This window comes from Neodiprion fabricii, chromosome 5, assembly GCF_021155785.1.
Source record: "Neodiprion fabricii isolate iyNeoFabr1 chromosome 5, iyNeoFabr1.1, whole genome shotgun sequence".
NCBI lineage: Eukaryota > Metazoa > Arthropoda > Insecta > Hymenoptera > Diprionidae > Neodiprion > Neodiprion fabricii.
The window spans coordinates 17193077-17214342 of NC_060243.1; the positions used below are offsets into that span (position 1 = coordinate 17193077).

General features: G+C 38.2%; 1 protein-coding gene across 6 annotated transcripts in view; it reads right to left on the bottom strand.

Moving 5' to 3' along the window:
• Positions 1–3728: 3728 nt before the first annotated feature.
• Positions 3729–21266, bottom strand: part of LOC124182696 (carboxypeptidase N subunit 2-like) — a 30180-nt gene continuing 12642 nt past the window's right edge. For 3 of the 6 annotated variants that reach the window (XM_046570270.1, XM_046570269.1, XM_046570274.1), the window contains exons 2-4: positions 13544–13649; positions 9525–9923; positions 3729–7973 (exon numbers count right to left, since the gene is read on the bottom strand). In XM_046570270.1, the coding sequence (XP_046426226.1) occupies positions 6326–7973; positions 9525–9904 (2028 nt within the window). In that variant the 5' untranslated portion in view covers positions 9905–9923; positions 13544–13649 and the 3' untranslated portion in view covers positions 3729–6325. Of the gene's footprint in view, positions 8026–9524; positions 9924–10013; positions 10139–13543; positions 13650–19019; positions 19043–21266 lie in introns of those variants that run through there. The other 3 variants (XM_046570272.1, XM_046570273.1, XM_046570275.1) reach the window with 3 other exon arrangements.

A 21266-nucleotide genomic window follows, 5' to 3' on the forward strand; every position in this document is an offset into this window, starting at 1 on the left:
CTCAAACTATTGATTATACTCAAAGAAGTGCTCAGATGAAAGTTGCATTGTTCGAGAAGGCCGTTATACTGGACCATCTTGTTTCTTTTTCGGTGGAGCCGCTGAAGCTACGTCAAGGTCAAGGCCACTTTTTTGGATGGAACAATGTGTTTTTTTTTTACGAAATTATTACCGACTTTGAGGCAAATTCAGTGATCTACGACACAACGTCATTCTAGGCACGCGAAGTATGAAAATAGTCGAAAAATCGAATCAAATAAAAATAATTATTTTCAAAGGACATGAATATATCAAATCTTTCATAGGCGACAGTGGCATCTCTAAAACAATCAATTTATTTTTTAACAGTTTTTTACAAAGTCACCCTTGAGCTGCAAGTTTTTGGAAAAATTTGGAATACCTCATTTTTAGCTGTAATCGTTTCAAGAATGTTCGTAGTAAAAAATAAATTCTTGTAACGCGTTGTATAATGTAAATGCATGAAAACTTTCGACAAAAGTTGAATAATTTTATCGATTGGAACGAAAATGAAAAAATAGACTGACCATTGAATATATAATTCAGAATTTATTGTTGAAGCATAGCAACTTACGTAAGGCTCGATACGGATATGCAATTTCAAATTCGCATGTATATTGTACAACGCCATCGTAACTTGACGATCCCATTATTCACACGATTAAGAGTGAAGCTCAAGACAATAGTACAGTCATTACAACTTGACTCGTGAATACTCGCCTAACGAAAACTGTTCTTAAATTGAGGCGTTTGTTTTGAAACTTTATAAACAACATGCCATCCAGGTCGCGTAAAAACACGAATCAATGAAACGTATTTTCTTTTCATTTTTTCAACTGATCCCTATATCTTAAATATTGAAAAATTATAGAAGTATACCGTGAAGATTTCATTATTCTCCTTTTTACATGAACCTAATGTAAGACTCATTCGCTATATCGCGCCAATGAATAATAAAACCGACTTTTTAACCATCAGAAATTTAGATGTATGTTCTTCAGGAAATTTGAAGATGGCTGATTTTGGCATCATGACTAAAAAGGCAAGGTAATAATTACAATTATACTTCATACTTTACAGTCAAGTGAAAATATGTAGTTCTGTTAGTGCCGGTGAAAATATTATCTCATATTTCTCCCCTGTCGCCATAAGTCATGACATTTGACAATCTTAATTCGAACTTAGCTTTCAAGAGCTTTCATTTAAGTTCTATTTCAATACAATCAGTCATCGGAGAGCCGAAATATACCGGTTGTAATATTTCGACAATCGTTGAAATCGTCAGTTTGATGAAGAATTTTCTTTACTTTCCACAACTTTTATGTGTATTGTAACGTAGCGTTTTAGAGCCGCCCGTCACAAAACTGAAGGAAAGCTTCGGAAAACGCGTTCCTGGCGGGGTACTCCAACCGAACTCCATACAAAATAGGCAATAACTATTAGTAACTGATTCTTACTTTGTAAATTCTGGATTTCGCGTTCCGGCGCAAGCTAAAAAGGTACACGGACGACGAAGATCGCTACCACCGAGGGATCAACAGCTACCGATAACTACCGTTCCCAGCTCTCGATGACTTCGTTTACCGACGGTCTGATAAGACTACACTAGCTACCTTGGTGTGCTTCTGAAACACCTGGGCTAGCATCCATCCGAACCTCTCGTATCACCTCGACTGCCGGCGTACAGGGATGTAAAGTCCTCCCGACAGCCGAGGGACCAACTTCTCAAGAAGAAACCAGCTGCCTGCTTTCTTGGATACCGTAAGGATGGCATACAGGCCAGACTGTAGCCTGCCATTTTCTGACTTACCGGCCAGGTGCCGGACCGACCCCAAAAGTACTACGTCCAGTTTGATAAAGCCCTCGTTCTGAGGATCGACGCAGCCTTCCTATCAATAAGGACTATAATCATGTAAGTCATGGTTCACGACTTAGAGTTACATTAAGCCGCCATGTAACTGCATGGTCTCTTTGATACATCGGGGGCAGCCGGCCACTACCTATAAGAAGAAACCGGTGGAAGCGAACATAGAGTAACAGTCAGTCTCGCGTTCAACTCGGTAACTTAGACCGGGAGACATCCTTCGTACATGCCTCTGTCAAAGGAATCCCCAATGATAGGCAACCTGGACGGTAAGGTGAAACAGCTGAAAAATTGTACGAGTTGGTATCAACGACGTAATCACGGGCAAGATATTACGTACGTGTCATCTATCGGCAATATTCGAAAACGTGTGACGTAATCATAACCGATATTCACCACAAGAGGGATGACACAATTATGGTGGGGAACAAACGACCAATCATCTAGAAGTAGAATCACGTGACGAACAACGGCGAGATCGGTGATCCAGACTCCAAACTCTGCCTAGTCTACGCTCAACCCGCAAGGAGACAGCTTCGCTACTACCTTGCTCTCGTTTTGATTTGCTTCAGTTACTTCCCTTGCTCCTTTGCCGCTATCGCTATCGTTTGTTCCATCGCTACCGTTTTCTCACAACTCCACTACCGTTTGCATTATCGTTTAGCTTCTTTCTCTTCTTTTGATCACCTTCCTTCTTACCCTTTTCTTTGCTACCGATAAGTTTAATTTAAAGTAGAATCAGTGCTTGTGCGCCTGAGTCACCGGCTAAGGTAAGGCTTCTGCCTTTGTATTGTATCGTTACGAAGTTGCTTATTTATAATTTCTATTTTCTTTCTTATCGTATTTGTCTTTCTTGGTTGCATCGTGTGATGCCAGTTCTTGTGTGAATCATGGTCCACGACTTAGAGTTGTATTAAGCCGCCGTCTGATTGCATGGTTTCAATAATGAATCAATTCCGTGTCTTTGAGCGACCTCGTAACTACCGAATAAATAAATATTTCGTACTAGTGAATTTCTCTGATTATCTGCAAATTTCTATTGGTCGGCTTCTGTAAAATTCTACTATGTATATCTCGAGATATATTTGCTTTGCTTTCTTCTTTATTTTCTGTGTTAGTAGTGCTTATTATATTTTATTCCTTTTATAGTAGGTAGGAAGCATTTGTTGTTGGGTCTTAAAGTTGATTCTTCAAAGAACCGTCGGAATTTAATGCTTATGCTCTTTGAAAATTCAAACGTACACATTTTGTGTACGCTGGCCCGCCTGCATCGCAGGCAAGAATATCGCCGCGGGAAGATTTCGCCGACCAATGAGATTAAATAATTTGGCGCATGCGCGGTTGATTTTCAAGTTTCAAGAGATTGTCCCAGTATAAGTCTATGCTCACAGTCTGCTTTCTCATTTTACCCGCCTAGCGGCTGCACCCACTGTCTTGATCGTGCGACAGAGACAGAGAGAGAGAGACAAGGGCTCCAGGACTATCTCTGTCCTTCGGTCTTGACCTCAGCAGCCCCGTAGGACCGCACAGTCTATCTGTGTAAGTTTATGCTGTCAATTGTCAACCGGTCGATTCTAGGGAATTTGTTGTTTTCAGTGAGTTTGATTCAGACTGCGAGCATGGACGTCAATCAAAATTAAGCAAGTTGAATCGCGCACGCTACGAGCACATCCTTTAAAGAAAACCTCTCGGTATATTATAATTCAAACATTAGATAATGAAACTATCAGGTTATCTGAAACTCTTACTTCCATGTTATCACTGTAACATGTGCATATAATTCACCGATGATGACCACTATATATTGCGAAATTGTTAATAGGAAAGTTGCAGGATTTGTTCTTTCTTTATTTATTGATCCGTTGGTCAAGATTCGTGAAAAAAAAATTACACTTGACAAGATAAACCACACTAAATGGCTAATTACAAAATAAAAATATAAAATTATATGTATCACTTCGCTTAATCTTATGCACATCAATTTCTATCACAACTTTTTTGTAAAATATCAATTAACTATGCAACTTTCCTATTCCATTATCATTTTACGGAATCACCAATCATACCTTAAGAATTATGTAAGACTGTCAAACTTATAATTAGTTTTAAGCATAACTAGAAACCCATAATTTTATTCTTTTTTTCTTACAACATGTGGCTCCTGGAATCCAGCTTCAATTCATATCGGTTAGTAATTATCAGGCCTAATATCTAACGTGTAAATGGAATTAACAAATGCAAGTTGAAAATAATATTGATGGATAAAGTAGGACGAATAATGAAACTAGTAGTAGGTAAAATGTAAAAGAAACGGACAAACACTTGAAAGTTTTTGTCCCAACGTTAAGCGTGGTATTCAACCAATTCACAGACAAACCATTTCAGAGCTCGCTCAACGTTGTGATTGAGTTTCTTAAACGCTTTAACCAGGAGTTTGAACCGTTTACTACACATAATTTTCATACAATAAGTATTTGAATTCACTCTAGAATTCAAAATTATAATTTACTGAAGCGTTATATATTAATCATCGCCACGACAAAATTAGAATAACTTACTGTTGTCTTATAATATATGTTTATGTAATTCGTGAGTACTACCATTCATACAATTTCAATAGTCATTTCGATTACTTCCTCATACCAAATCACACGTACTTCAGTATTCCCTGGATACAACTTTTCTTATCGAATAAAATAATGGAATTGAATTTTCTCTCAATAATTTAAAAATTAGTAATTTATAGAGTAAAAAGACATTGTGCATAATAACCAAGCAGGCTCAGTATAGCTATGGACACAGTGTTGTCCAAATTTGAAATTCTAGAGTCTTGATTATAATTGCTTCGATGTCGAACGGGACCAACAAGCAACTTAACTCGGCGATATGTTATTGCACGGGTTCGCCAACTTCGATGGCCAATCTTTTCCCAACTTTTGGATATGTTACTATACCTTCAAAAGGAAGTTCTGTCATTTTTAAAGGATTTCTGACCACCTTGCTTATCAGTGGTAACTTCATAACTTTTAAAAAGATTTCACAACACAGAACATAAAATCGTAAAGAACAGGTTTTATGTGAAATACCTCAAATTCCACCTCGGAGTTGGTAGAAAAATCCCCACAAATTTCACAAGTTGTTTTTCAAGGTTCGTAATTTCACCAATCTGTTCTAATTCCAATTATAACTTACACACTACAATTCATCAAATAGGCCAACCGGCAACATAAGATTGAAGTTCACGAACGCTACCTAGACTTTTTGTTCTCTGCTTGACCATCAAAATCGACCTATACGTTACAATTATCTACGATCAGCCACTGAATAATCGAATCGATATTGACACTAATATCGAAGAGTCTTAAAATTTTCACCTTGATCCAAAATATTTACAATTCATTCAATGTCTGTTCGAAAGATTTTCATTGCTTCACTGAAAAGCACAAGACAACGGTTTAAGGTTTGTAGAATAATTGAATCAAACATTTTTGCGTCAGCTCATCCCCTACAGACATTATTGAGAGTTTTCACCAGAATATACGAATATGATATATTTTTACATTGAGATGAGTACCCACGAATTTTCATCTTAATAAACTTATACGGCTATATACGTGTAGATGGCTGAAAGAGTGGGTGAATATTAGGAATTTATATGTCAAGAAACAGTTATTAACACTTATTATATATAACAATTATTCGATTCAATAGGATTTTTTTTTCAAAAGTATGAATATCGAGCTTCATTTCAATTTTTTTAATTTTTCATCAATTAATAGGAAGCACTGCTATTGATAATGAAGTCAATTAGTTCGCTATGTGACACGTTTTGTACTGCTCATGATATTACATAAATGACTGTAACGACTACTTAAAATTTTTAGACAGTACTCGTACATAGTTTTCCACGATGCTGGTTTGTTCAATCTTACTTTGTTCAATTAATTAAAAAAAGCTGTGTAATTTTGGACAAAAAATCGAATTTTAACTGTGTAAAGTTGCTATTATGTTGGTAATGTTATCAAAAATTGTTGGATCGTGGTGAATAGGTTGAATTGGTCAAGAATATTGTCTCGAAATTTAATGTAAGTCAGTGGAACCGTTTTTGAAATATCGAGATCACGGCGAAATATGCCTCCGAGCGAAATGTTTGTCGTTATTCTCGATAACAATACTTCCTGTGAATTAATTTCAATAAAAAAGATATCCAATAAAGCTCGATCTAGGTACTTTTGAATAAAATAAACCCCAATTCAATTGCATAATCGGTTGTCAAAATATACATTTTCGAAAATTATCCACTTTTTCGCCGCTCACTCGCATCTACCCCCTTAAATCGAGCCGTCTAACAACCAGAGTAATGTTTTCAGCTCATAGTTCCCGATCTATGGGATTTCTCCGATGAGCCTGTATGACCGGATGTCGAAAACCGGACTCCAAAAGTCATGATTTTGCGCAGCTTGATTCCTTGACGTATTTCGCCCAAGTTCTGTGCGGCGTGAAATCGCTTTTCCTCATGAAATTCCGTCTATCGGCAGTCGCCTCACGGTTCTGGTCCACCATACTCCTGAAGATATCTTCGTCGTAGGCGCACGTCAGGGTCTTCTTGAACTTCGCAGAACCGGCAGAAAACTCGGCTGGCTGACTGCCAGCGAGTATGTGAAGGTCATTTTTGACGCGATTAGCCCAGGTCCACATTTCAACAACGTCGCAGTCGCATTTGAAGGGATTACCGATCAGGTTTAAGTGCCTGAGTCGGGGATTAAGCCTGAAAACGTGCGGGCGAATCGAAGTGAAGTTGTTGCTGCTGAGATCGAGCCACTCGAGAAGATGAAGCTTCTTCAAAAACTCAAGACTCTCCTTGGAAGACAACCTATTCCCAGACAAATTGAGACGCGTCAAATTCCGTGAGTTAATGAACGAGTCGATGGAGAAATTCGTTATGTTACAGTTGCTCAGATCGAGTGTTTCCAGCCGTGACAACTGCCTGGGCAACAGTGGCTCGCTCTCCGGGACTACGAGAGGATTTCCACTTAGCTTGAGCTCCACGATACTGGTGTATGGATGATCTCCGAAGACGTTCGGGTTTATCGGCGTCTTCAGGTCGCAGTAGTTGAGTTCAAGGCTCTCGAGCCGCGTGAGGTTTGTGAAGAGGCCTTGCTCGAGGGTGTGGAGTTTATTCCCGGAGAGAATGAGTCGCTTGAGCATAGTCATTTTGGAGAAAGTCTCGTTACCGACGTAGCCCAAGTTGCTGTAGGACATGTCGAGATACTCGAGCGACTCGAGCGGATTCAGAAGACTGACGAAAGCGTTGTTAAGCGGGTTGTGAGATATCTTCAGCTCCTGAAGATCCTGAAGGACGTGGAAGGCCTCGGGTAATTTATTTAGCCCGCAGTTGCTCAATGATAGTTTCTGCAGCTTCGGAAGATGACCCAAAACGGCCGTCAGGTCGGAGGCAAAGAGCGGATTTCCGTCCAAGTGAAGAACGCGCAGTTTGCTCGCATTCCTGAAGGCCTCCTCGGTCAGGCGGTCCTTCAGGTTGCAGTTGGAGAGGTCAAGGGACTGCAGATTCTGCAGATTGTGACCCAGCGTGCTGCCCACGTCGAGATGACGCAGCTCATTTTCAGCCAGGTTCAGCTGACGGAGGTACAGATTCTCCGAGAAGGCGTCGCCCGGCAACGTAACGATACTCGAATTCCGGATGTCGAGGCGTTCCAGGCGCGTCATGGGATGCAGAACGCTCTTCCAGGAAAGCGTTCCGAGCTTATTGTTCCTCATCTCAAGTTCACGGAGATTCTCGAGGTGCACAAACGCCTCCGGCGAGACGAAGGAGAGGTTGCAATTGTTTAGCTGCAGGTACTCCAGATTCGTCAAATGGTTGAACGGCTCCGGATCGATTCTCTCCAGGGGATTGTTAGAGAGGTCGAGTTTGTTCAGTGCTGTTGTGTTGTAGAAGAATTCGGTGCTGAGACTATGAATACCGCAGGAGTTTATGTCCAGGTACAGGAGAGAACGTGACTTCAAAAAGTGACCGTCGATATGGGACAGAGGATTGTTCTGCAGCTCCAACGTTATTAGACCCGGACTGTCCCTGAAATGATAATGCATCTGATTTCATGAATTGGTCGCTAATGGTTGTTAACCTGAAAACATACCAAGAGTAAATGGTAAAAGTTAGCAGGCTGAGCGACCAACTGCGCATGCGCCGGCCGTCAGTGTTGCCAACTCTACTAGATTTGATGGTTTTGGGGACATTGTGGTAAGTAGATACGTCTGTTTAGCGTTTAGCAGAAAATCTAGTGTCCTTAAGGTCAATTGAAACTTTCAATAGGAAATTTGGTGATTTAAATGTGAAAGTTTGTGATTTTTCAGAAAATTTCGTGTCATTAGCAGAAAATTGGGCGATCTCAAAATTCATGCGATGTTCCAGTAGAACATTATTTGTGGATCATTACTGAAAACAAGAAGTGTTGCAAACTCAATTCCAACATAGAGTTTCGTGAATTCCGCCAGAAACTACTAGACGCCTCTGCATTAGCTCTAGCAAGTATCAAATTGACGAAAACATCCATTATTTAATTTATTTTCGTCATAAATGTCGGTGAACTTGCAGATAAAAATATTGCCACGGTATAATCTCTAATACAGTTCAATTATCATGCGCATGTTCAGCTAGTCGATCAGCCTGCTAACTTTTACTAGTTCCTCTCATCGTCAGTATAATATTCACATAATAATTTGATACGTTAATTTAATTTGAAGCAAGTTTTTTGCTGATAATTAAAGACTCAATTTTCTTACCCTACTATTTATAATTACGTGTTTGAAACCACAAGCTTCGTCGTCGAAGCCTGAAAACTAATTCTAACCGTTATCTTGAGTTTCGTTAGTAAAACGCGAATAAGACTTGTATCCCTCCAAGTTTCAATTCACTACTACTGAACCTAAAGCCATTCTTACCTAATGAACTGCACACTAAGAACTAGTCCTAAAGTGTTTTGAGCAGAGTCAAGTGACAGACTCAAAAATATTTACGAGAATCAGTCCAACTTATTTCGTATAACTTCACAACGATTTGACCGCACTATTGTCAAAAGGTAAATATCCTACAGATTTTTAACCCACTTATTTTGCGGCGAAAGGAGCTTTCACTCTTTCAGAAAGGTTAACCATTCCAATGGACATACATGTAAAAGATCTATATCAAAGATTTTACTCGAACCGAGGATTTTACGAAAAAATGGAATCGAATATCCTAAATAATCTTATATTGGTCACGTGTCTGTATGCTCAAAAAACGTCAACCCCACACGGCTAACTTTAGTGAACAAAAACTAATTTTAGCTATGAAACATTTCTCTTGGATAAAATATGTGCAATAGAGGAGTTTTGAAAATAGCGGCTATTCGATTTTTATGACTGAATAATCAGAGCTTCGAATAAATTTTTGGTCTTAGAACTTGCTTCGCAATGCCGAAAAACTCGTCAAACTTGAAGGGGATTATTCGATTTCAAACTATTGAACGTATTTAAAAGAAAAGCCATGTCCTCAACCGACTGAATATGGCACGCCAAGAACCGAAGGGATAACGCACTACGCATAACAACATGTAACATTACAAGATAAGGTAAAATTGCTAACCCGAACGTATCTGGATCAATGGTGGTGATCATGTTGTACGAGAAGTCAGCATCGAGGAGATAAGCGAGTCCGGCAAAAGACTCGCGAGTTAGACGAGTCAGACGGTTGTGCGCCATTTGCAAACGCCTCATTTTAATCCCTTGGGGAAATGGGGAAATTTCAGCAATGTTATTTCCGTTCATATCCAAAATGTAAACATTCGGGCTGAGCTCGTTGTAAGGAATCGTGGTCAGGTTGCTCTCGGAGCAATCCGTCACCCAGTTGATCCGAAAATAATGGCAATGACAGTCAACGGGACATTCTTGCTCCTCCAATTCACCGTTGAAAGAAACGGCTGACCCAACCAAAGCCGCCAGGAGCAGCAGGATTTTTAGCGTCATCTTCGTCACAGCATAAGACCTGAAGTGAAATTTACGTAAATTACTATCGGTCTTTCAACCTGCAGCGATACATCGTATTGTAATATTTCGTGTGAAGAGGTTGGGTAACGTTTAGGATGTTCTTCAAAAGTCCGATTGAGGAAGGAAAATGTGGTGCTTAGAGATTTGGTTTATCAGAACATCAAAAGGTACTGCAAAGTTGTTTTCCTCTCATCAAATACACGCAGAGAGAAGCTGTTTAGAAGAATTAGGTTTTAATCAGATATCGGCCGTAAACAATTGTTTGTGTTGTACTCGGCAAATTTATATTTATTAATTTCAAATTGTAAATTACAATTTTAATTTATGATTGAAAAACAAAATCAATAATAGTGTAATTCTGCAAACGAAATTGATTTCGTACAAATTACAAAAGTTGTTTTGTTTGATTCAATTACAAATTACCTTAGTAACTTTCTTTGTAAGTATCGTTTGCATAAGCAATCTATAATTGAAACGTAAATACTCGAGTGATTTGTACGCAAAATGAAATCGATCACTGAATTAATTTTCAATTTAAACGGAATCAATTACACATTACAAAAGTATCGATTTCAAAATATAATTGGAACTGTCCAACAATTGAAATATATTAACAAATTGGTAGAAAATATTGTAAAGCTGTAAAATTGCAGTATAACGTGAGTTGATTTTGAATAAAATTCTACTTGTAAGAGTAATCGAGTCGAATCTTATAGTATTATCCCAAGTTCACGTACGTGGAAAACTGAATGGCTTGGGTTCGCTACCAGACGTGAAACTTCGTACCCGAAAGATTTTCGAGGACGACGATTACGAATATAAGGTCGTTGTTCGGAATTTTAGAATTTCGAAATAGCGGATCCAACATGGCTGAATGCAGATTTAAATAACATAAACATCAGTATTGTAATTGTAACGTTGATATTTTTCAAATTTCGGAACTTCGTACAAGTCTGACTATTTTTTTGCTCTTTGCCAAGCATACACCGCGTAGTTTTTATACCGTAATATCTTGTATATTTCAGAAGGAAAACGCTGAAATGGCTCTGTAATTTGGAGAATAGAAGAGGAAAAATAACAGCGATGATTCTTATCACTGACGGCCTCTGTTCCGCGAGTTTTCTGAAGGCCTGAGAAAATCCAGAAGCTAATAACCTTGTCTCTCCTATGGGCAGTCAAGGCTCGAGAGCGAAACACGAAGGGAATGGGGCGAACGACCCCCGAGGGTCTCAGAGACGGAAAAGAAATCTACGAGCGGAGGGCGAAACGGAAGAGGAAGGTCCCGGCAAAATTGTTAGCTATCTTCTCATCCTCCCGTGTGAAGAGAAGAGAACCGGGTTATAGGCAACTTTGGTTTCTCGTTCTGCGGACGCGCAAAGCAGCAACCAACACTCGGGGAAAATTATATGATTTTTCAATAGAATGATTTCACAGCTAGGCATTGTGCACATCATTTTCTTCGTGCCTCTGTTAAATTCAAGTAAATTGATTCGCAAAGTGTAGTCAAATTTACCAAATCATAAAAGTCAAGAATTGATTGGCACAATCAAATAATATGTTCCATCTTGAATATACGAAATGTATTCCTAAAGTGGTAAAATAATTTCTACGACACCTCGAATATACTTTCTCGCAGGAGAAGTAACGTAAACAGTTATTAACATGAGCTCCGGGTGCCTATCCAGTAAAGTCATCGCAACTGAAACATTAGTCGTCCAGTACCGTTGAATGAGTCTTCCATTAACATAGTATGAAGCTGAAGTTGGTAACGTTATTGTAATTCACGTTTCGGATGAAATAGTTAATTAGCAGTTTCAAGAACGCATGAGATGCGGTAAATTATATACATATTTGGAAAACTTGACTACTTCAAAGTCACTATAAAATTTCAAAATAGTGATTTTTCCCCTCTATGTTTGTGATATCAACGTTGCTAACTTCAGTGTCTTCATGTAGTGACGTGTTTCTTTACTGAAGTTCATTTGGCCAGTCAATTTCAACAAGATAAAAATTTTGGTCTGCTGATACGATTATCTTTCAGCTCGTGGTACCAACCAAGCCTTTCGTTGGATAAGACTAAAAAAATGTTTTTCTCGTTTACAAAATAACGCGAGTAAATTTTTTGGTTTCTTTGACACTCCGTTCCGTTTAATTAAGACAATCCCGGCTGTGAAAATTAAGAAAAATTGTGGACGCAAGTGAACTCTGCGCACTCATGTGAGAATTAAAATATCACACCCAGTGATTATACGCAAGTAATCGACTATTTTTCAAGCTGAGACGTATAAATTTCGGTTTTATTATCCAAGGCGACAATTCACGCTCGGTAAAAACTCGGTTGGAATTATATCGACACTCGGAGCAGTTTGGCGGAAGAAGAAGCAGCAGCAGCGGCATAACGCGGTTCTCACCCCGCTAACAGAGATCCTCCCCACGGTATGCATAAATTTCAAGCCTTCCCCATCGCCGCATCTTTTACATTCTGATTTCGTGTTGCCAGAAATATTCATACATTCTTTTTTTACGACGAAATTGTCTTCTTTATCTTATGGGGATTCCCATAAGCTTGAGGGCCGACTTGGCGACGCCGACGCCGCACGTCTTCCGGCAAACTGAGGGTACTACATATCTATGCACACGCGTTTTTTCTTCAAGTATTACCCCTGCCGACTACGCAAAGTGTAACAACTAGTTGCTAAAAATGTTGAGAAATTTTGCAACGATATATACAGGTATGTTTGAATGGGATAAATGATTGTAGAATGATATTGACCTGCAGTTTTAGATAGGGATTCAAGGATTTTTTTTTAGGACGGAACAAATGAATAAAAACATTTTTTTTTTACCCAATTTGAAACATTTTAACGTAATTCAAGAATTCCAGTTTTTTCAAGCATGAAAGTCTTCACAAGAACACTCCTGATCTTTGCAGAATAGAAGTTTGGATGAAAATCTTTTGTAATCTTAGGTTATTCCTGGTTTTCATTTCATAATAAAATTGTTTTACCAATCTTAGCCACTAGAATTCACACTGGAATTTCCTCCGTTGTAAATGTTTTAGGATTACCTTCCGACGCATTTCAGATTCCAGAATTTGGAATTAGTTGAATTATGAATTTGAATTCTTTCAATTCCAAGTTATGTTTGTCAAGTTTTATTGAAAAATGGTAATTAGTTTATTTCAGTGGCCCCAAAATAAGTTTTAAACCGACTGGAACTGTAGGTAGCGTAAAAAATCAACAGAAACTCCAAAAATCAAATAAATTTCTTCCAAAACTAATTACACGATGCGATTGAAATTGCGCGTATCTTAGGTTTGCAAAATTTAAAACCTACTGGTGTCAAGAAACGATCGCATTTTGGGATAGAGCAAAAACATCTCAGACCACATGAGAACTAACTGTATTGATAATTGGGAATTATATACCAATCCACGTAATTTGTGCGGCCATAAGTTCCGCTTTGAATTTTATTCACAGGTTTTTGCTGATGATAAAATCAATTCACGGCTAACGCTAATCGAATTTGAATAATCTCCGGTAGAATTTGGTAGTTGAACAATTGATCAACGTGATTCCGTACAGTGTATACAATCAACAGTAAAGTCAAACAACTTACTTGGAATTTTAGTGTTTTTGTTAGCCAAGCCCTGGTGGGCTTTACTATATGAGCGAGAGTCAGGCAGGTCGATCAGCGTCTATTGATGTCCTGATGCGTAAGCCTCCTATAAGGATAACAGACGGAAAAGTTAACAAAATGTGATGAAAAAAGTCTCGGGTTCTTTACAGTTAGCGCAAAACTGAAACTGAATGCAATATGTACTATTAATTATGATTTCTGATAAGCAAGAAAAAGTAATTATTGTCACCGACTGTTTACGGTAATTCAAACAGAAGAGTCGTTTCAACATAATAATTTAGGGAGCACAGAAACTTTATATTCACTTTATATAACCGCTAGGGCTGTGTGACGAATTAATTAATCGGCAAATCGATTCTCTTACTTCCGATTGACTGATAATTTGAAAATCAAAGGTTTCTGGAGTCGTAAATTACAAACCTGGCAAACCTCAAAATTTGGTAGCCAGTGATTTTAGAGATTACTGATCATGAATTTGAAAATCAAATTCTGAAATACAGGAGGGCTGATTTTTTGTGCCCACATTTTGAATTTTAGAATTTAAAGTTCAAACGCGTAATCAACGTTCTCAAGAATCCTCGTCTACAGAGTTTAATCAAAAGCAAAGAATTTCTGAAATTTTAAACCGCCATGTTGGATCGGTGAATTCGAACTCGAAGGCCGTCGATTTTCAAATACCAAGTTACTCAGCGATAAAGAAAATACAAGTCCCGAAATTGGGCAAATAGCCAACTTTGTTGCATTTCTTTCACATATTTTACTATATCCTCATTTTTCATTCGCAACAAGCGTTATGCACTTACATTACGGGAGTTACCGGACAACATGGACGTATATCCGGCACTTTTATGAACAATATTACACTCAGAAGTTATCGGCTTTAAAGATTTAACGGAAAATTTGGCTAATAACAATTTGGTCAAGCCGACAGTACAGTAGATACCAAACGACTGCTCTGATGGGATGTAAGCGGGTGATTTTGTCCTGCATCTGCTGTCTGTAATCCCTTTATGCGTTTCTTTCTCTTCCGCTCACTATCTTTCTCTCTCTCCCTCTCTCTCTCTCTTTCTCGTTCTGTCTCGTTACTACATCCTATTGTTACACAATCTCCTCATTTGAATTGGTTTTTGTGTCAATATAATAGGCATTCACTATCCCCCATAACACAACTAATTGACTCTTAATTTGATGAAATCGACTATGGCAATTTGCGATCGTCGTCCTTTATACGATATGTCTGTTATGCCCGTCATCAACTGATATATATATATATATATATATATATTCTAATGTGAACCTGCGTTACGAATTGGAAGTGCCATATGCTGAGTACGGTGAGAAAAATTTCATTTGTTATAGTTGCTAAGAAATTTTATGTAAAATTCGGGGTATCGTTTTAATAACGACTTTGATACTGTTGGAATTTAATGAAAATCTGATACAAGTAACTATTTAGTGAGATTAAAGATGTGAACAGGATATTTTGTGGTTGTACCGACATACATTCTGTTTGTTTAGTTTGGTAGATTTTTTGAGTTGAATGAGTTTTTGATGTCAATTTATTGATTTACCAGCATCTAATTATCTATGCCAGTGGCAGTGATAAAAATAATCGTAACGCATATTACATTTTTTTGGTTACAACTATAAAACTGATATTGTTTTTGCACTCAGAAATTAGTAATGTTGACTCGAGGAATCATTTGAAGGACTCGAGTTTGCAAAATGTGAATATCTTCCATTTTATCATCGTTTCGTAAATATAAAAGCATCATAAATTTGCAAAATAATGATTTTTCCTCCCGAGCTAAATTTTACTTCCGTTAAATCACGCAACGAGTGAACAAATTTTACAAGCAACTCTGATAAAATAATTCAATCACAATTTAATACGCAACTAATCTATGGAATATAGTTTAATACAGAATAAATTGGAATGAAAATAATATATTGTACACAATGTACACAGCCTAGAATAAGGTGAAGATGCATTTTCAAAGCATAAAAAATGACGCACGCATCATGTAAATAAAATACAAAAATACAAAACACAGTCATGGTTGGCAACGCGAATCACGAAATCTTGCGAATTTTTTTTTCTGCGTATGTGCTTTTTATATACCCTTACTTCGCGTTCCTTTCGGTCAGTGAAGGAGTCGAAAAATATCGTCGACGTATATATTAAGTGAATTCTTATTTATGAATCTTCCTGCTCTCCTCGACCTCCGCGTTGAGATCTCGTATCGTATTTATAACGTCTAATGGAAGCAGCGGCCGACAGCACAATGGTCAAGCTGACCAAAAGAAGAAATGATTTACAACCAGCTCTTAGTTGCATTTTATTTTACATTCAAAACGGAGTGGGTGAAGCGTGGGCATCAAGTTGTGGAATCTTCGATCTAAGGGTGACCAGTCGTTACGAGAAGAAGAAAAGGGGGGCCGGAAGACTGCGGAAGAAAAATGACGGAATAGCAAATAGTCCGTCAATCCCGTGCAGCAGGAACGAAATCTTATTTCACTTTTCAGATATTTCCTCGAGCATGCCTGCGCAGCAGACCTTCGAAGCACTCACGAAGCGAATAAGGCACTGATATAAGTCCCGCGAAGGGCGTAGATAGATATCCAGGGGGAGTCCCCAACGTCTCGCATCGCTGCGAGCTAAGCTGCTTGACACAAGCTGACGCTGAGGGGTAAAATATATGAGTAATTTATTGATTAGGCAGCACGTGTAAGGCGAATTTCGAAATCCTTGCTCGACGTGGAAGGCAAACTACTTTAAAAAAAAAAAAAAAAAATTCATGGCATTCGGTTTTGTTCCGCACTGAGAAAAATTCAGTAAAACAGGTGTCGTTAAAAAAAACTGTTTGAATATTGTTGGAATTACGAAAAACGAGGTACGCCTAACCATTTTGCGCTATTGTCGATCCTTTTTTGGTAATTGAAAGGCAAAATCAGATTGTGAAGTTTACTCTACTTTTTGGTTAAATAAGGCTTTGACGTCAGTTTATTGTTCCACAGGCATTAAATTTTCACAACAGTTACAAGAAAATCTGGTAACAGTGATCGTAATGAGAAAGAATAGTAACGGATACTAGACTTTCCGGTAACAGCTAGAAAACTGATTTTCATTCTCTACCTGGAACTATATTTTTCGATCGTGGTAGAAAATGAAAATAGTTAAGGACTGAGCGGTAACCGGAACTAAAAATTTCTCTCAGTGCAATTTGCCGCAAAAATGAGTGATTCGATTATACTTAACCTTGTACGGATTTGTGGTGAAAGATCCTGAGAGTGACCTGGATTCTCGTTTCATCTTGATACGTTCGGTCGGAGCTGAACAATAACAAGCAACAGCAAAACTGAAATTACGCCTGAAGGTATGCAATCTTGATTTCATTCGCGTGACACGGAACGACCTCACGCTCAGCAGACTGAAATGTGGAGAAATAGTCTACGCGCCATTGTATAGAATTGATTATTTGTACGTATATATTTGCCAATACCACGAAAACTGTTGAGTTGAATTTGGCAAATTTCTCTCAGTTGGACAGCGTAGACATTCAGAAGGAACACAGTATACGTGTATTTTCGATGCCACGATTACATCAAAATTCTGACGATTCCATGTTTTTGTTTACTATATTGTTACTCATTCTAAGCTTTTTACATTTTTACCTTTATATATTTCAACTGTCAACATGTAGAATATGAATTCTATGAATTACATTTTCAAGTCTGTCAAAATGCGATATTGTGAGCCTTTGATTTTCTGATTTTGCTGCATTTTTATCGCTACGATCTCACTCGTTATTGGTATTTTATTTGCAGTGTTAAATAATTATTAGACATGGGGTTGAATTTTATTCTTTCAACATATAAACGAGAACTGTTTTCTACGACGGGTCGTTATAATCACCTTATGACTTGAGCCACAAGATTAACCATATCTAAACCGGGTATAGTTACATTTTTTAAGGTAATTTGTAGAATAACCTTGAAATGTGTAAATATCAGCGATCTAGTCATAGTTAACTAGTTTTCGATACATTACTATGGTCATACAATGTACGGATCAGAAAATGGAGTGAAATTTCCGTGGAAGTGGACTTGTTCGGAGCTCCTAATGAAATGTGGTGAATTTTTAAATGTGCTCACATCAAAAGTCTGGTATGTAATATATATATATAGATATTAGGCCTAATATATATATATATATATTCATTTTGGTCGAGTCAAAATAACTACGCGTACGAATCTTTCCGGCATGTTGTTTAGACTTACAGACCGTACATACATTGGAAATAAATATTTCTGCTGGACAAGAAGAATAAGATTTCAAGTCTTGGAAGTAGAATATACGGGGTATTCAATCAGTATGTCAATGCCAAATACTTCACTCCTTTTATATTTCAGACGACTTTAAAGAAAACGTATTCTGACTGATTGTCAGTTGTGGGTTTAAATTAGGCTTTCGTATTTTCGATCAACAGTTGGAATACAAAATGGAATAATGATTTGGAATTAATGTGTTTTACGGAGATCAAACCCCCAAGAAAATAGCTAATGGTATTCCAACCGGTAAAATACACTTGACGGGCAAATTCCTTTGTTCTACACAGCTGGCATACGGTCACAAAAAGTATAAACCGTTGAGAGTCAAAGTGCAAGTGATCATTCAATCGGCAAATGGTAGAGCTCTTAGCGATTACATGTATTTCAAATTTAATTCGATCAGTCTTAATCGGAAGCTCCAATTTTTTATTTTCCGGCTCAAACCCCAATAGAAGCTCATAGAAAGTTTACATTTTCTGGGTCAAACCCCAAGTTTGTGCTTTTTCCGGGCCCAAACGCAAGACTTTGGTCCATCGTTATATTAGTATTACAAATTCCAACCTCACACTTAGGTAAATATATCTTCGAAATAACTACATTCTAACTATAAATTGGAGATGTTCTTCAGATATTCGAAAACAAATTAACTTAACCTACAGACTTCTACTGTTACTAGTTGAACAATAAGGTTAATGGTATTATAACATCGCACACTCTGATCTGTATATGTCACGTTCAGTTTTTCGTACGTTAACAAAGCTTCTTTGTAACCATTTTCAAAAAGTGATCGTCTTTGATTGAATAAAATAACAATTGAAAACAATATTTTCAATCGGCATTGATGCTGGTACAAGCATTGTGAGCTCATTTCGAACACCTACTGGTTTCGATCTAGCCAACACTAGGCACGTTTGAATTAATTTGTCTATAATCATTCATGGATCTAGTCCATAAATATAGATCAATTTGTCCCAAAGATATCTATGTTTCGTGCACTGTCCCATCATGAATACGTAAGAAGTTTATACACAAAATGAGACTCATACAGTGTGTCCGGGGAAACGCTGCAGTATCTTGGGTTGCCTTACTACTAGGGAAACAAATATCGGTAAAACAGACCTACCGAGTCGTAATCACTTCGGTCAAGTCACATAATCACTTTAACGCGACCTCGGAACGCGATCACTGAACGTTTCAGCATAACAACGAAACACAAAACTTGACAACACGGGCACTTTCAACTCACTCGTGAGGAATTTGATATTTGTTCCTTTTAGTGGTGGACAACCAAAGATACTGCGGCGTTTACTCGACAACACCTTGTATACGTATACTGGTCTGCATGATATGGTGTTCCAACAAGGAAAGAATTCGTACAACACCAATAACAAACGGCTCGCATCAAATCAGTATGCAAGGATTCAAGTAAGCTCTTCTTGTCTCGTATGTGTCACACACCACGGTTGCTTTGTGTCATACTGATGAATTGTTTACGTCAATCACGACGCATGCACTGATCTCGTATTGGCTTGAGCACTGAGAGAAATTTTTAGTTCGGGTTACCGCTCAGTTCTTAACTATTTTCATTTTTTATCACAATCGAAAAATATAGTTCTAGGTACAAATTGAAAATTAGTTCTGTAGCTGTCACCGGAAAGTCTAGTATCCGTTACTATTCTTTCTCATTACGATCACTGTTACCATATTTTCTTCCAACTTTGTACTGAATTTTTCTAATTATTATGACAAATGAAATTTTTCTCAACGAGCCTTGACGTGATCATTTTGCTGATCCGAATTCTTCCAAGTTTGACGAGTTACGGTTTTGATACGAGTACTTTCAGCCGTTTGAATTTTGACGTAAAATTTCTTACTTTCCAAGTGGTAATGTAGAGCCTTGTGACGTCACTAACGAGTTCGCTCGTGCGAATATTCACAGCTATAAGTTGCAAAGCGTTCGGTCGACGGGAAAACTTGGCCGCGAATCTTGATATACAGCTCGTGCCGAGTGATACACATGTGCGTTTCCGCACACCTACCTATCCGTGTGTTCCCAGAACAATGCAGCGTCAGAGAGGTAAGGCGATAACGATTTCTGCGCGCAATATCTTTGCATCAGTGCGTATGCAATGGGCCGAACGGCGCCGGGGCGTCGAGAGTCGAGACTCGCGAGACTCTTATGCCGACATCCCCTGGCGAAAACATTATTTATCGTTCTCTTTGGTACGAAGGGTGGAGGATGTCGATGCGCGTCGACCGTCGCATCTCATCGTTGCACAACGACGATATAATATAACCAAATTTGTGAATATGAATAAGAGAATCGAGATGCGGTTGACGCTCGTGATTCTGACGAGCGGGTCCAAGTTCCGAACTGTCATAGTCCGGACGGTACGTTACGTCGAATTTCGAGATTCCGAATGGACGAAACTTGAAATTACTAAAAATTCCAAGTGGTTGAAACCCAATTGGGTAAAATCACCGAAACTCTGAATAGTTGGAAATTCAGCATGGTCAAAACCCCGGATGGGCTGAACTCCGAGTTGGTCGAAGTTCCGAACAGGCGAGACACCTAACGGCTAAAATTTGGAATAGTCGAAACTCCGAGCAGGTGAAATTTCGAATGGTCAAAATAAAATTTCCAATGGTCGAAATCCCGAATGGTAATAACTCCGAACGGTGAGAACTCTGAATAGGTTAGAGTTTCAAATGATGAAAACTCTGAACATCATCGACCATCATATATGCCGCAAACGCTTCACGGTATTTGATTATTTGAGGTTTTGACCATACAGAATTTTGACGTTCGAATTGTTTCGACATTCTATGTAATGTTCGGTCTAAATTTAGACAATTCGGATGACAGTTTTGAACTTTTTCGAGTTGAATCCATCGTTTAATCCAGTTATGGCCATATTCTTTATGCGAAATCTAAGCTTATAGGTCACAAACGGCGATGACGTACTTTTATCTACGTGAACACCAATTTCAAAACAATACCAAGATGCGTACCAAAACTTGCTAAAGGATAAATTTTTATCACGAATCGAGTGATCGAAGAAATTCAAAGTCAAATTGATAAATTTTGAATTTTATAAAAAGGCTCACAAGTAGTATATTTACGCTTTGTAAGAATACAAGGCTCATTTGGAATTCCAACAGTTGGAAATCGGATTAATTATTTCAATTTATGGACATCAATTTCCAGTGATTTCTACCTTATCGTGCGATTATTATAAATTTCCAATGATTTCCTAACCCTCTGAGCGGTTTCCAGGGTTTGCTGGATTCGACAAGGATATCACGACCAATCATTGAAAATCACTTGGAACTCTCAGAAATTACTAGAAACCAAACGAAATTACATCGT